General features: G+C 30.9%; 3 protein-coding genes across 4 annotated transcripts; 1 reads left to right on the top strand and 2 right to left on the bottom strand.

Moving 5' to 3' along the window:
* Positions 1-4,628: 4,628 nt before the first annotated feature.
* LOC109599780 (ubiquitin-conjugating enzyme E2 variant 1) lies at positions 4,629-6,733 on the bottom strand. 2 transcript variants are annotated; one of them, XM_049963275.1, is made up of 4 exons: positions 6,652-6,733; positions 6,460-6,576; positions 6,092-6,360; positions 4,629-5,367 (listed from the first exon to the last, which is right to left on the bottom strand). In XM_049963275.1, exons 2-4 carry the CDS (start codon positions 6,485-6,487, stop codon positions 5,227-5,229), a joined length of 438 nt encoding a protein of 145 aa, XP_049819232.1. In that variant the 5' UTR covers positions 6,488-6,576; positions 6,652-6,733; the 3' UTR covers positions 4,629-5,226. The 2 variants fall into 2 exon arrangements, with proteins under 2 accessions (XP_049819232.1, XP_019871366.1); XM_020015807.2 differs by lacking the exon at positions 6,652-6,733 and having other exon boundaries at positions 6,460-6,634.
* A 345-nt stretch (positions 6,734-7,078) lies between these two features.
* Positions 7,079-9,442, top strand: LOC109599775 (uncharacterized). The gene is made up of 2 exons (XM_020015803.2): positions 7,079-7,252; positions 7,303-9,442. Exons 1-2 carry the CDS (start codon positions 7,164-7,166, stop codon positions 9,386-9,388), a joined length of 2,175 nt encoding a protein of 724 aa, XP_019871362.2. The 5' UTR covers positions 7,079-7,163; the 3' UTR covers positions 9,389-9,442.
* Positions 9,443-10,577: 1,135 nt separating this feature from the next.
* LOC109599785 (dynein axonemal assembly factor 4-like) lies at positions 10,578-12,051 on the bottom strand. Its single transcript, XM_020015815.2, has 2 exons — positions 10,933-12,051; positions 10,578-10,881 (listed from the first exon to the last, which is right to left on the bottom strand). Exons 1-2 carry the CDS (start codon positions 11,879-11,881, stop codon positions 10,616-10,618), a joined length of 1,215 nt encoding a protein of 404 aa, XP_019871374.1. The 5' UTR covers positions 11,882-12,051; the 3' UTR covers positions 10,578-10,615.
* Positions 12,052-16,787: the final 4,736 nt, after the last annotated feature.

Genomic DNA, 16,787 nt, shown 5'->3' with positions numbered 1-16,787 from the left:
TGGTCGTCTGTTATAAGTGCCGATCATGATTGTAAAAAGTGTCCAAACTTTTTAAAAAATAGATTGTTGCAAATCACATTTTAATATTTCTGATCGTATTTGAAATACCTATGAAAACTGACTGTTGACAAATTTCGAGAAGGTATAATAACTTTATTTAATTTTTCTTTTTGACAAAATGTAGAACATTTCTACAGGCCCATTTTTACTTAAGTGCAACTGTTCAAACGCGACAATAGTTAATAGAGGAGAAAATCTCAAAAACCACACACTCCTGATGGAATTCGGATTTACACGGACTAAAAACTCCTCTCCGGACACCGATCCGAAGATCACAAGCTAAATGAAATACATATATGAAGAATCATATATGGGTGTCAATGGTATATATACGAGGCATATACGGGTTTGCTGAATCAGAAGACGTAAGACGGGCAAAGATATCAACCTACTGTCAACTAGGTCCGGAAGAGCAAGACCAATCTAAGGAAGATCTCAAATATTCCTGGGAAGGTTTGGAATAGTGGAGTTGAATCCGTTAGCTTCCCACTGCCGCTGGTTTGTGGAGTAATACTGAGCTCCAAGACCACGACAAGGTGGATCCATCCTGGGGCGACAATAATAAATAAATGTTTTCATATATATTGTTGTAACAGACTCTCTTGATTAATTTTTGACAAATTAAAAATATTGCTATTTTCACATTATGTTTTTTCAATAGGATATTAATATATACAACTATTTTTATAATTACAGTTATTATTGTTTAATTCGTATAATAGCATCTAATTGTTATCCTACTTCTAATATATTTATTCTAAAAGAAATTTTACAATTTTACAATTATGATATAATATGTTGGTAATTCAGAATTACATTCATATCGTACGAATTTTTTAACATATTCATCATTAATAGTTAAATTAATAATCTAAGTAATATAAATAAATTCAAAAATAAAAAACTAACACTGCAATGTCTTTTTACAAAATAAATTATATAATCATTCTATAAACAACAAAAATGAAAAGAACGCACATTTAATCATTTAAAATATATAATCACAAAATTATAAAATGAAATTGATATTGAAGTAAAAAGAAGGGAGAATAATAATGCACCGCAAGCGATTCTGAATTCGAAATGAAACTGCAGATCCGTCGCTGAGTGTACTTACCTCAAATGGATACCATAATTGAATTGTGTTATCGTGTTGTGTTCGAGGGTTGCACAACACGAATATGTTAGTGAGCCACAGAGTAATGTTGGGCTGTATATTGTATAATAAAAACAGTACATGAATAGAGAAACCAGTTGGTAGGTCTGACCAATTTGCAGGATAACTCTGTTCTATGGGTGTGGTTGAGGAGGACACCTGAGTGGGGGCTCCAAGTGGTTGGCTTGGCATGGCACTTAAGTGGATAGCGTCACTTGGGGTTGACATGGTGCATGAAGATATGCCTGAGGCATCGGCGATGGTCTTTGTGTTGATTCTTCGATTGGTTGCTCTGCGGTGGTGGCCGATACCTGGGGCAAGTGGTTGACATTTCTCGTCTCTGAGGTTGGAGTATGATTTTATGTGACTTGTGGCTGTCGATAGAATGTTCCTATGATTCGAAAGAGGTAGATGTGGCTGTGAGACCAAGTAAACGTCTGTTGGGTTGACTTCGACTGAATTAAATTGCTATCCGACTATTAAATTTAAAGTCAAGAGATTATTTAATTGGATGATGACGGATTGTTTATGGGTTTTTGAAGTAAAATGTTTACGGAAATTTGAAATTTAATGAATTTTTCAAACAGTGTTTAGTTTGGGATTATCAGCATAAGTGCCGTTAAATACGGTATAGAGCTCAAGAGAATGGGGTGAGAATCATGGGTATATGGACAGAATGAAAAAGGACAGTTGGTCAGTGTCTGAGTAAGAAATTGGGAACCAGAGAGTCAGTTATCAGATGAAAAGTTATAACTTTTTTTTCTTAGTTAACTATAGTTAAGTTAAATAGTTGTGCCATCCTTGAATCCATTCTTCACAATCAAGTTAAGTTGGATGTTAGATTATGTTTAGTAGTTTAGTCAGTTTTCTTAAAACAATAGTGGTCGTAAGATTTAGAGCTAGGATGAAAATTATTGTTTATAATACATTCAATTTCGTATACCTAAGTCCCTTATTCCAAGTCATTTCCAAGACAATGACACCCTTCATTTTTAGAGACTGGTGCAAAGACTGTTGTGTTCCCTTACACAAAAGGTAGTGGCAGAGAAATGAATATCCCAAACTCTAGGATTTCGTAAATAACTAAATTTAAGGTAAGTACATAATTAAAAAAAACTACTAGACAATATGTTAGATGCCCTGGATGATCAAATGTTTGGGGCCTTACCGACAAGACTGGTGCTGTTGAGTTATTCGAGACTGTGTCACCTTCTAATGGTGACATTGGTGTATCTACCTTTCGTGAGGATGTTGTTGCAGGTTTCCTTTTCCTCTGGGTGGTGTGTTGTGTGAATTGATTTGGTTATAACCTATCTGCTTGTAGCTTGTGTAGCAAAGGAATCGGGTGATAAGTAACAAGATTTAGTACAGTGATCTCCTGCGCAACGAAAACATAGACCCGAGTGTTGCGTTAGATTAGAATGGTGTTGGTTGTAGCTTGCCATGTGCCATTGGACTGTATATGCTAAGAAAACGACATAATAAAAATCCAACTTCTTTTGCGAAATCCTTTCTTACATATATTAATATACAATATCACTGACTGAATGAACAAAACTAGCAAGGATTTATTTTGGTAAAGAAATCATTAAAAAAGAATATTCGAATGTTTGCACAAAAATGCGTTAATTGTCGTCCAAAATTTAAGCGAAGAGTACTTTGGAGTGATCAATCCATATACAATAGAATAAGATCAAATGGTTAAAAATACGTTAATCGTGTTCCTAATAAAAGTTTGGATTCCAAATTCGCTTTAAAATACGATGAAGAAAAAGTTTTGTATCGAGTTTCGTATATAGAAACATCAAAAGAGATATAATGGAATCATTTCTCAACAACAATATACGAGTTAAATATTTAAGATTGATAAAGGCACATACATCCAAAGTTGTTCAAAATTGATAATCGACGCGATAATGTAAAAAACAAGGACACTCGACATTCTTTTACACCTGCTAATGACAGAGTGACTTCTTTCAAAAAGATTATAAAGTAGTTCAACTAAAGTTATAAACAAAAATTTTCCAAATGTTTCAAAAACATCACTAACAATATTTTTGTATATTTCACTGTAATGCTGAAATACAAAATACAATAAATTGAAGTTACTATAATATTTACCATTTAAACTGTATTATTATAATATACTTTGAAATGATAAACGTTAATAAATTGCTTCTTAATTTCAACGAAATTTTCGAAATTTTTAATTTATATTTTATATATTACAATAAATTTATATAATCGAAGCTTCGAGAAAAAAATTACAGTCATCTAAAAATGGCAATTTTTGAAAAACTAATCGGGTTTGACTGAAATAAAGATATTGAGACAATTAAGGAAAAAATGAGCAGATATCGAAAGAACACACGCCCACAAAAAATATCAGCAGTTATTTTACTCTATACTTTGAAGACTAGATTTTGAAACAGGTAGTTTGGTTGAATGCTTTCATCTAAGCAGGAAATGTGTTTAACGCAATTATTTATTTTTGTTGTGAAAGTAGGGGTTCACAGAGAAGAACGTCGTCTGAACGGAATCTCCAAGTTATGTAGAATCTGAGAATGGGACTCAAATTTTCAGAATTATCTTTATTTCTGATGTTTTAAAGTTTTAAAATGTATATAATATTCTAGATAAGACTCATTTCTGAAGCAAATATTATTGGGACAGTTATACAATCCTGAGTCATTTGTTTATTGAAAAAAAGGAGCACTATATTTAAAATTATGTATTTTTGACACTTAAGTCAGTCATTTTTTATCTGGCCTGAAACAGCCCATTTAAGACAGTCTGTAGACCAATTAAAAACTTTTTTATATATATTGTAAATTCAATATTCCATTTTATTGAAAAATATTATGCAGCCAGAATAATTTATATTTTTTTAGACACTAAATTTGAAAAACAGAACGAATATTTTTTAAGTAAGTTGAAAAACGTAATCGAACATTTAACATTTGTTAAATAATTACAAACATGTTACCTTAATCTGCAGAAACAAGTTCTTGAGGAATTATTAGTTTATTATATATTATGATCAAAATATTAAACATAGATAAAATAAGAATTATTAACAGATCACATCATACGTAACGATGGTAAGAAGTTTGTTTTGTGTGAAATTTCAAAAACTTTTAAAGCTATTAAATTTATTACCATAACATTTTCAAAGAATATGCGTCTTTTCTATGGGCAATTTATAATTAAAACCATTCAATATTTCATTAAATTTAAAAAGAGAAATAAGACTACTTTACTTGTAAGACTATATTTACGAACTAGTATTTTTGTCATATCCATTGTTCAATTAAAGTGTGTAAGAAAATGGATGGGCATTATTTTTATATTATGAGAACAATAAATAAGTTAAAACTAAAAAAGTAATTCAACAAATAAAATGTATCCCAAAAATGACTAAAAATGTAATGATGTGCTTGTCTACAATAGTAGTTTTTATTCATTACAAAGAATACATCTACATGAGTGAAGGTAGGTGAAAATTATATTAAATAACAATTCTTTTAATGCCTATACTAGATATAAAAAATTACCAGTAAATTGTTGCACAGTTACATAGTACAAAATAATAAATGTTAAGAGAATTATAAATTTATTATATTAGGATTATAATAATCAAAAGATTATAACATTAATAAAATAATCCTGCATGATGATAACAGCAACACATCCATATTAAAACCTTGTTAAAATAGAAACACAAGTACAGCCCTTTAAATGCTCGTCAGTATAAACTTATGGCAAATCTAATCAGTAAGACCTAATTATAATTTATTTAGCAATATATCAACCACAAAGCTGTACGTTTACTGAGGCCCTTGCTGCAAGACAGCGCCTTGTTAGGTAACTGCAATGACACCATAAATTAATGATTTTGCTTATAAAAGACAGCACGACTCGGTGCAAGCCTCAGTAGTGCAGGTAGGATCCATACATAAGGGGCAGGTTGCAACAGAGGGCATTCGGGACGTGTTTATTTGGCGCACGGGCTAGAAACAGCTGCCCTCTGGAGGCTGCGTTAATTTCATATTCTCTTTTAATGTCATTAATCTTCTCAATTCTTGCAACACTGTTTTGATGGTGTAGTCTCTTTGCCATCGAGCCAAAACAGGTACCAGCCTGTTATCAACCTGAAACAAATATTTTTACTGTCAATTAACGATTATTAAACTTTTTGACAATAAAATACTGAATCCATTTATCGAATAAGTGCTGTTTGCATTAAAAAATAGAGGATAAGATTAATTAACAATTAATAGATATTAAATCTCTCAATATAAAACCTAAATAAAAATACAAGTAAAACAATAATAAATAAATAAATTAATAAAGAAGTAATATTAATGTAATATTATTTCTAAAAAGTAAAGTCATTAAATTAAAATATAAAGTTAGAAGTTACTTTAGCAACACAATAATAATAAATAAATTAATAAAGAAGTAATATTAATTTAAAAATCATGTGTGTTTTCTGTATCTTTCTTTAAAATAACCACATAATTGTAATCTTTAAACTTGTGTCATTATTTCTAAATAGTAAAAAGTCATTAAATTAAAATATAAAGTTAGAAATTACTTTATTACATATGTGTTGGTAATTCAGATGTGATTTTTATTCTAGAATTTTTGTATAAAAAATAATATTGTTAGTATGAGTATGAGTCAATATTAAATCAAATAAATTGTCACATCTTCTGTCTATTTGCATAGATGAAAGATAAAATTAAATTGAATATACTATATCTCAAAATTGATAAAATTAAATCAAATTACTGTGTTTTGGCATCTGTATTACATAAAATAGGACAATATTTTCATAACAAAACTACAATAAAATAAGAATGTTTCTCTTACCACTCCATTGTTGCTATTGATACAATTTATATTAATCCTAGAAATAAACTTTGCTGTTGGGGCATCATCGGGGTATCTTTGGCCACACTCTATTTTGACCGAGTACATTCTATTCTCGTAGGGTGTTCTGGGAGGACCAATTATCATACCCATCCAATGGGTAAGAGTCATATCATCATCGTTTTCTAATCCCCAACTTATTGTTCCATCAGATACACCTTTCTGACCAGCTTCTAATTCTTCCAGAAGTCGAAAATTTCGTGGGACCACTGCAAAAATACAAAGTTGCTTATATAGCGTTGTTGTAAAGACATTTTGTCACTGGATAAACTATTGTAATACACATTTAATGCAACAATTTCACGTACCCACACCGGTTGACGACGGAGCCGCCATGATTAAATGATTCACTGAGTCGTCAGCTTATTCACTTATCCTGATTTTACCAGTTAAATTATTATAACATACAACAAACGAGTGAGAGCCTACGAAAAAATACACTTAATGCTGAACTTAAAGCGCAACAAATAGTATTATAGATTATTATAACTTAAATGCACCTTTCGACTTCACTGAAGCTTGTCAAATTGATATTTTTCAATTTGTAATGTTGCCATCACTGTTTTTGGCTAACTTTTCTCATTTGGATTTTACTAACAATAATAATATTAATAACACGAATAATACATATTATTAGGGTAATATTTATACGCAATTTTTAAAAAGTATAAATTCTTGTTCGAAATATTAGATTGACAATAATAAATCATAATTATATTTCCAAAAATATCAAAGGATTAAATAAAAATATTGTTAAACAGTTTAAATACATTATGTTTATTAAATGTTTAACCATTTGTTGAATATAATTGATTTATTTATTATAATTTTAAAAATTTCTATTTCAGGTAGAACAACACTATAAACCAAATGTAACTAAATAGAAGACAAACTAAAATTAGTGATAGGGGAATATTTTTCAATATGACAACACAAAAATTACCAATAGAACATGTTCTTTGATTTCAAAAATTAAAATAATTAAATTTACATATTGGTATTGTATCTTGAAATGGCTGCAAGCTTTTGCGGAAAACGTTTATTATTAACAAAAAATTCAATCTTCACTTCTTTAAGGAAACAGCATGGATTTATTGTATTGTAAGTAATTTATAGGTTATAAAAATTTGTATTAATCAAAATATTCTCAGAGTTCCTGAAATTGGTGAAGATTTACCAGAAAAGAATCCGCTCATTGATCACGATGGATTACCCGAATTTAATAACATTACAATTGAATACTGCACAGCGGCAATAGCCAAGCAAACCTTAGAATTTGAGGCTGGTGTTAAGGGTATTGAAAAGAAAATTGAGAAGGATGTCTGCAAAAACGTCTTGACAGATGTTATTAAACCTCTGGAAGAACTTGGAGCATCATTAGATTTGACATGGGGTCTATCAAAAACTTTATATTTAGGTAATAGCACTAAAATGCCTACAAAAAATTATTTATCAATTCATGATAGGGCCAGGCGGGCTAGATCAACAAAATATAACAGTGCCCCTATTTACAATGTTTTAAAGACTGAACTGATGAAAGAAAATGCTAACCATTCAAAAGAAGACCAAAGACTGTTGCAGAAATTTGTCTTGGAGGGTAGATTGAATGGAATGGAGTTGGACAGTGAAAAAAAGGAACTCCTCCATCAGTGCTTAAAGAAAATAACTATTGAAAAAGCAAATTTCAGAGAAAAAACGCAAATTTCCACTAAACAGTTTTCACAAACAATTGATGATAGTAAAATCGTCAGAGACTTTCCAGCAGATGTTTTAAAAGCAACTGCACTGGACCCAAACAATTATTTAAGGGGTCCTTGGAAATTATCATTACAGCCCAATGTATATTTACCTGTAATGGAACATTGTCCTGTTAGAGAAATCCGTTGGAATATGTGGCAAGCCATGGTTAGCCGAGGTTCATCTTACAGAGACAAGGAACTTACAACTAGTCTTAACTTAGAAGAAATTAGATTCATCAGAAGAGATATCGCTAAGATTTTAGGCTATGAAACTTATGTAGATATGTCTATGGAAACTAAAATGGCCGGCAGTGCAAGCTCAGTTCAAAATATGATAAAGGGGTTGTTACAATATGCTTTACCTGCTCAGGAAATAGAATTGAATACTCTCCATGAGTTTGCAGTGGAGCGTGGTTTTAAAGAAGAGAGATTACAACTTTGGGACGTACCATACTGGAGAAGAAAGCAGAAAAAAACTTTGTATAATTTTGATGAAGATAATATCAAAGAGTATTTCCCCTTACCAAAGGTACTGGAGGGCCTTTTTGATCTTTGTGAGAAATTATTTAACATTTCTATTAAACAAAGAAGCAATGTGTCTACATGGTACAAAGATGTTAAATATTATGATGTGTTTGAGCCACATAGTAGTGCCCCAATTGCTGGATTCTACTTGGATCCTTATGCAAGGGCTCAGGAAAAAATTAGAACCCAAAATGCTGGATGGATGGTAGGAATACAAAATAAAAGTAGAGTAGCAGAAACAACCCCACTAGCTGCTCTAATTTTTAATTTTGAACCTCCTACTGCGGAACATCAATCTCATTTAACATTTCCAGAAGTAAAAGCACTGTTTCAAAGATTCGGTCATCTATTGATGCATGTTTTAACAAGGACCAGTTATTCAGAACTAGCAGGATTGTCAAATGTTGAATGGGATGCTGTGGAAGTTAGTGGTCATGTATTGACACATTGGTTACAAAATAAGGAAGTTATAAGGAGTATAAGTTGCCATAGAGATAGTGAAGATAAATTGCCAGATAACTTATTTGAAGTGCTTAATAATGTTCACAAACACATGGCTGGCTTAGATTTATGTAGGGAGTTGTACCTCTCAGCATTGGATTTGGAGCTTCATTCAACTAAGGACTTCTGGTTAGACATAGTAAAGAAATTATGGCCACAATATAGACTGTTTCCATTGGATAAGTATGATTCTCATCCTTGTTCTTTCACTCAGATCTTTTCAGATGAATGGGGTGCAGCATACTATTCACATTTGTGGTCAAGAATGATTGCTGCTGATGTATACAGTGCTTTCCATGAAGTTCAAAATGATGAACAAAAAGTAGTAGATGTTGGTAAAAGATTTAGGGATACATTTTTATCTCTAGGTGGTAGTTCTCATCCTAGTCAAACATTTAGAAATTTCAGAGGAAGAGATCCATCACTCAAAGCGTTGATAAATTCTTTAGGTTTAAAAAATAAAAATCCATAGTATTTAAATGTATATAATAATTGTAGGTGCTAATAAATTATAATTGTTGTTAAATCGTGTTTTTTTTTATTAAATTCTGATAATTTCATGTTAGCAACTCCAAATTACATTTAATCCAAATAATACAACTCCTTTCCTTACAATAACTTTGGAATGTACCATATTAAATATGGAAACAGAAAAAACTACATAATTTTGATGAAGAAAATATAAAATTTGCCATTACCAAAAGTATTGGAGGGCCTTTTTGAACTTTTTGAAAAATTATTTAACATCTCTATCACACAAAGGAGCAATGTCTTCACATGGTTTAAATATGTTAAATATTATGATGTGTTTAAAACATATAATAGTAACTCAATAACTAAATTCTATTTGGATCCATATGCAAGGTCTCAAGAAACAATTAGAATTCAAAATGTTGGATGAATGGTATGAATACAAAATAAAAGTAAAGTAGCAGAAATGACCCTATTAGCTGCTCTAGTTTTTAATTGAGCCTCCTACTGCGGAACATATCCTTTAATATTTCCAGTATTAAAGGTGTTATTTCAAAGATTTGTCCATGTATTGAGGCGTGTATTAACAAGGACTACTTATTCAGAAGTAGCATGATTGTCAAATGTTGAATTAGATGCTTTGGAAGTTAGTGGTTATGTATTAACACATTGGTAACAAAATAAGGAAGTTATAAGGAGTATAAGTTGCCACAGAGATAGTGAAGATAAATTGCTAGATAACTTATTTGATGTACTTAATAATGTTTACAAACACATGGCTGGCTTAGATTTATGCAGAGAGTTGAACCTCTCAGCATTGAATTTGGAGCTTCATTCAACTAAGGACTCCTAGTTGAACATAGTAAAGAAATTATGGCCACAATAAAGACTGTTTCCATTGGATAAGTATGATTCCCATCCTTGTTCTTTCACTCAGATCTTTTCAGATGAATGGGGTGCAGCATACTATTCACATTTGTGGTCTAGAATGATTGCTGTTGATGTATACAGTGCTTTCCATAAAGTTCAAAATGATGAACAAAAAGTAGTAGATGTAAAAGATTTAGGGATACATTTTTATCTCTAGGTGGTAGTTCTCATCCTAGTCAAACATTTAGAAATTTCAGAGGAAGAGATCCATCACTCAAAGCATTGATAAATTCTTTAGGTTTAAAAAATAAAAATCCATAGTATTTAAATGTATATAATAATTGTAGCTGCTAATAAATTATAATTGTTGTTCAGTCGTGTTTTCCTTATTAAATTCGGTTAATTTAATCTTGGCGTCTTTCAATTCTTGTTCAAAGTATTCATCGGGCAATAACCTGAGACTAGCCTCAAGTTCATTAATACCATGTTTTAGTACATTTAATCTACATAACGCAACTCCTCTTCTTCCAATACACAAAGCTCGTTCTTTTAAATTCACAGGAACTGCGGGTTTTAGTAAATTAAGGGCGGAGCTGCAGTCATTGACAGCCCTATTAAAATTTCCTGAAATAGTGGGTATAATTAAAAAATTCTCAGAATCAATTGTATACTTACCAACTTTCATGTGAGCTTCCGATCTGGCAATGTATAGATCTACGAACTTGTCACTAAGCTTAATTCCATAACTGAAAGCACTTATTGCTCCTAAGAAATTGTCGTTTTTCATAAATTCTTTTCCTTTTGCTAACATGAACTGGGGGTTTCTTTCCTCTGGTCTAATATCTTCGCTGACGAATCCGGCGCATCGGCGAGCTTCAGCTTGTTTTCTAAGATACTCCGTTTCTTCTGCAAGGTTAGACTCCCTACTAGGAGTAGGAAATTCTCTTGGTGTAAATAAGATTTGTAAAGATTGACTAGATCTGACAGGTGGTATTTTAGTTGTCGATAATTTTTTAGGGTATTGTACTGGTTTTCTGACACTGGTTTTCTGTATATTTGATATATTTTCAGTGGCTTCTGAAGCTGTTAAAGAATTGGTATTAACATTGTCATTCAACTCTGTTATTGTAACAGAATTTCTCCATTGATTTATGTCACCAAGCGCCAACATTCGTTCTTGCTTTTTTATTTTCTCTATGTTTTCCCTTTGTTTAGTCTCCAATTGAATTTGTTCCTGGACGGCAACCTTTTTTAGTTCACTTTTTTTAAGACGCATTTCTTCACACTCCTTTTGAAAACGTACATGTTCTTCGTCAATTAGTTGTTGTTTTAATGCAAATTTTTCTTTTCTAGAAATATTTGGCTCCAAATATTCCCATATTTCCGGATCACATTTCACCAATTCAAACAATATGTAATTTGCTGATTTCGTACACTTACTTTTGGTTGTATCAATTGAATGGAGCAAAACAACATCGAAAAATATATCTCTAAGGGACGCTTTAATATATCTATGTGACATTAAGATATCCGTTTTACTTGATTGTGCATTTGTCAGAGGCACTGTCAGACTTAAATTACGTTCCGTCTGATTCCAAGTATAATCCTTTATCACAATTGGCATTTTAAAACTTATTCTTAAATGTCATTTAATTCGACGTTCAAATTTACATTGATATTGATTTAATAATGTACTTAGTAACCGTTGTCGTTCGTAACTAGGCCGAAATATTCGTTCGAACTATTGGGTATAGGAGTGTTTTTTTACAAATATGTTATTGATATATATTTCTTATTCCGTTTAGTGATTTTGCTTATGTAATTAATTAATGTGGGTATATGTTAATTGTATTCTTATTTCAAATTATGTAAAATTGTCAATAAAGTTATTGTTGTGTGAGTGTTTTCAGTATTTGTTTTCATATTGTATCGTAAAATGTGTAACAATTATTTGGAAAATCATTAATAGTGCTTAAGCAAGTTGTTTAATGTCCGAAGAATTCTTCAAAACCGGATACAGATGATTACAGAATATACAATTTGCACGACACACAAAAACATATTTTTAGGTATGTTGGTGTGATCTGAATTTTAACTTACTTGTCATTGTTGAAGTCTGCATAACTATATGGGCTTTATCGAACAACCTTATTTACAATTACCATTCCTTTATTTCTAATAACTCTAAACACCGTTTTTTCAGTAGTTTTTCAATACAATCGTTCGATGAATTTCTTCGTAGAGTTTACACAAATTTGACAGTCTTTTTGCATGGATTTTCCGATCAGTTTTGGTTTTCAATTGGATTGAGGTTTGGGATTTGTGCTGGCCAAAATATGACACATACGCCTTGAAAAGTGAACCATTAATTAACTTATATATGTATTATCGATCGTTATCTTGCTGGAAGGACCACCTTATACTCATGTTATCTTCAATAAATGGAAGCATATCATTCTCCAGAATTTCACGATGAACGAAACCATCCATTATCCAGCGGGCCCATGACATGACAAACTCAGGAAAACATCCCTCCATGTAATGCCAGCAGATTTGAATAATTGAAACCACCTTTCAACAGAAAACAAAATTGTTTTCCATTGCCCATCTCTCCATATCACATGTTCTACATACTACAAAAAGTAGTCTCGCTAATAATAATTCATAATAATAGTCTTTAGATTTTTCTAATTATATTAAAATCCTCAATGTAATAAAACTAAATGTAAAAGTTAAACTTTATGAAATTTTACCAGACGAAAATATAATAATAATAGATCAAAACGAGGATTAGTTAATGCTTTAAGTTCCATTTTTAAAGCCATTTCCCAAAATTTAGATGCTGGCGATGGAGAACATTTTGAAAATATGATTAAACAATTAAGAAATAATCAAATTAAACTCCAAAATGAAATTCTAAAGACTCACAGTATTTCAAAAACTCTTTAAATAATTTAAAAAATAACATAAATTAAATTATTCATAATCAAAATAAACTGGAATCAAAATTGTTAATTATATGTAAATGTATTGAAAGACAAAATGAAGAATATGCGTAATTAGGGATTTCTTTTTATAGCTAATTAATATTTATAGAACAATATTTCAAAAACTATAAGAAGAATCTATAACCTTTTCAAAAATTCAAAAATTGTATTCTAGCATACAACTTAATGTAGAATCCTACATCTACAATAATCGTGTCATTTTTATTCTTTTCATACCAACCACTCATATTATTGAATTTTTTATTTTATCAAATAATACCTATTCCTAAAATTAATTTTAGTTCATTAATGTTCTCTACAATTCTATCAACTTCTAATACAATTCTATTTTCGCAATTGTAATTTGTATATGATCCTCAGCAATGTGAAAATTTGAAAGAAACATACTTTTGTAAAAATGTAGTCTTAAAACAATTCCCCGAATTAGAAGAAATCTGCGAGATCTTCATATTAACAATAATAATCCGAAATTAGTATTGTAAATTGATTACTCATAAAATTTCTGAAAACATAATCTACCAAATCCAAACGACCAATAAATGGATTGGAGTATTTTCCCAAGAAACATCAGTAAAACTAGAATGTAATCAGCAAAAATCTACTCTAACTTGTTCAAGGAACTTAATGACATTACCGAAAAGCTTTTAAATTTCTACACCAAACGTTGTCTCAGCTGAAGAGAAAATATTTAATATGGACAACGAATTATTGCAATTCCATCGACCTATTGGAATTTGGACAATTATTATATATTTACTGTGTGGCATCTTAGGGCTTTATTGGTTGTATAGACTTTGTAAAATGCTGTGCACCCGAATATTCATGTATCAACGACACTACACCGAGACAACCAGAAGCAATGGCGATGCCCACGGTCTTCATCCCTCCTCTTAAAGAGGGAGGAATTACCAAATTCATAATCATAGCCTCTTGTGCATGTAGTGCACTGTATTTTTTAAGCTGGAATGAACCTTCCTAGAAAGGCGTATATTTGTGACGCTGTCTAGTGCAGTTTACTTAGTTTTAGAAATAGTTTATAATTGCAATTTGTAGAGAGTAGTTGAACTTCAATAAACCTAAACCTTTGTTTATTTTAGTGTTTACCATCAAGAACCTTGTAATTTGTTGCTCTGGTTTTTGCAGATGTGAAGACATCTTTGTTAATTTTCTACCACAGATACTAATTTCTTTTAGTCTTCGTTTTATGGTACTCACCGACACACTTAATTCGTTTATTTCTTGATTTTACTCTGCTTTTCACCATTCCGGAACTTTTCTACAATTTGTAGTTGTTTAATTTGTATTGATAGATGGACACTTCCAGGCATTTTTAGCATTTTTAACGAACGATGTCGGACACAGAAATAAATTATAAAATCAACTGTATTAAATATACGATTTGGTTACTTTACTTATGAACCCTTTGCTGATTTAAAATATTTACAAACAAAAACGAAAAATTGGTGTCAATATCTGATCCACCATGATCCAACAAAATGAGGTTGATTCTTTCTCCAATACTGATTCTTCCCCAGACCATAACTAAGAGAGTGCATTTCCTGAACATTGCGAAGGAATGTTTTGTTTCATTTTAATAAACACAAGTATAAAATTTACAGTTGGTAGTAAACCGCCTAAAATATTGAATATCGTGGTCGCACTATTATATTCATAGCAAATACTTGACCCTTGAACATATTCTTTAAGTTTTTGAATCAAAAACTAAATTATCCCTATACATTGGCTTTTACCGCAATGGTGAAACGTCATTGTTTCAGACGAGTCCAGGTTTGGCTTAATGAGTGACAGCCGGCGTCTGAGGGTTTGCTGGAAACCAGGACGTGCAGCACTATTGGCCTTTTCCAGATAAGTAGTCTCATTTTAGGGAGGGACTGAAATGTTTTGGGCTGGTATTAAGTATGGTCAACGGACACCATTAATTCATATACACATACATTGACAGGGAATATCTACAAAATGTTATCTGAATAATAATTCAACCCATGACACAAAAACTAGAAGAAAATTTTATTTTTATGGACTATAAGGCTCAACCCCATCGTATAAGAAATGTCCGAAATGAATTTGAAGAAGTAAATATGCAAAGATTGAATTGGCCAACGACCTCGCCAGATATGAATCCGATCGAGCACTTGTGGGATATGTTAGGTCAAGCAATTTCACGAGACTAAATCCACCAACAATTTCTCAAGAGCTAATTGTAGCAATTCAAGATGAATGGTCCAACATTTCGCAAGAAGACATCAATAATTTAATTCTTTTAATGCACGGCGGATTGTTTTACTGTTTCAGGATAGAGGAAGACATACAGAATTAATTATAATATGTTATTTTCTTTTATTCCCAAAAATATTAGGGAGTCCAAGAGTTTTGAATAAATTCTTATTATAAGTATAGAGTTAAATAGTGTAACTAAACTTAAATATATTTGAATGTGTCATTTCTTTAATCAACCAAATTAGATTTGCCAAAACTGGAATTCCAAATTCTTTTTGAAAGACTCGTTACGAAGAATAAGTGGGCGATTTAATTAGATAAATCTTAATTTAGATATATATTTTTCTGTGTTATAATTATAGTACCACTAACTTTTGATACCTGGGCTTACAAACCACTAGTTGGAATAAGTGACTATTGAATTGGAACTCTAAATATAAATAAACGTAAATGTATTAACAATATAAGAAAATAATAAGAAGAAAAGTTAACAACAGAAAATTAAATACAAAAGTTGAAATATGTATCTAGATGAAAGACTAGAAGAGACTATTATAAAAATGTGGACAGTAAAACTTACAATTTGAACACAGAAACGACACTTGAAATTAGAATGGAATTTAAGAGGGTGGTACCAATCATCAGTCTTTACGAATCTGCCCAATAGAGTGGTTTACTGAACAGGTACTGCCTTAAAGAACATTGTTGCCAAACTGACTTGAACCTAAACTTTACGTAACATCAAAACTGATTTGTTAATCATCATTAGAATTATTTTAAATATATAGCTAATTATGCTTAAATTTAATACATTATAATATGAATATATTATTTACGTCTTCAATTAAATTTAAAACATAATAATTATATAATATTATACATAATTGTATAATATTTATACATAAAACATCATTCTATTATTTCTATTATTTATTGCTCATTAAAATAACAAAACAACTAAAAGAAATGGCTTATATTTCTCTAAATTATTTAACTGTATTGTACAAAATTAATATTAATAGGTCAGAATCTTAAAACGCAAAACTTATGCACATATGGCTTAAAAAACAATCTAAAATGCTAAACTGAAACAATAATATAAGAAGGAACCAACTAGTTTAAATCTGGTGATATTGTGAGCCGTCGGAGTACATTGGTTTCATGGAGGAACTATCTTGTGTAATACTGGATTATTTAAGGTATGATACTGTGATGGGTTCTATCCATAACATTGTTAATTTAACCAGCAGCATTCAAGTTGGGTGGGAGATAAACTAGGTATTA

This window comes from Aethina tumida, chromosome 2, assembly GCF_024364675.1.
Source record: "Aethina tumida isolate Nest 87 chromosome 2, icAetTumi1.1, whole genome shotgun sequence".
Taxonomy (NCBI): domain Eukaryota; kingdom Metazoa; phylum Arthropoda; class Insecta; order Coleoptera; family Nitidulidae; genus Aethina; species Aethina tumida.
The sequence above is the reverse complement of the archived record's forward strand: the minus strand, read 5'-3'. Positions and strand labels throughout refer to the sequence as shown.

Bases quoted from the DNA above. Each gene is read 5' to 3' on its own strand.
- LOC109599785 (XM_020015815.2), bottom strand. From the start codon at position 11,881: ATGCCAATTGTGATAAAGGATTATACTTGGAATCAGACGGAACGTAAT. The intron at 10,882-10,932 runs GTAAGTATACAA...CCACTATTTCAG, and splicing joins GGAAGCTCACATGAAAGTTG to GAAATTTTAATAGGGCTGTC.
- LOC109599775 (XM_020015803.2), top strand. From the start codon at position 7,164: ATGGCTGCAAGCTTTTGCGGAAAACGTTTATTATTAACAAAAAATTCA. The intron at 7,253-7,302 runs GTAAGTAATTTA...AAATATTCTCAG, and splicing joins CAGCATGGATTTATTGTATT to AGTTCCTGAAATTGGTGAAG.
- LOC109599780 (XM_049963275.1), bottom strand. From the start codon at position 6,487: ATGGCGGCTCCGTCGTCAACCGGTGTGG. The intron at 6,361-6,459 runs GTACGTGAAATT...GTATTTTTGCAG, and splicing joins TCCGTCGTCAACCGGTGTGG to TGGTCCCACGAAATTTTCGA. The intron at 5,368-6,091 runs GTAAGAGAAACA...TATTTGTTTCAG, and splicing joins TCAATAGCAACAATGGAGTG to GTTGATAACAGGCTGGTACC.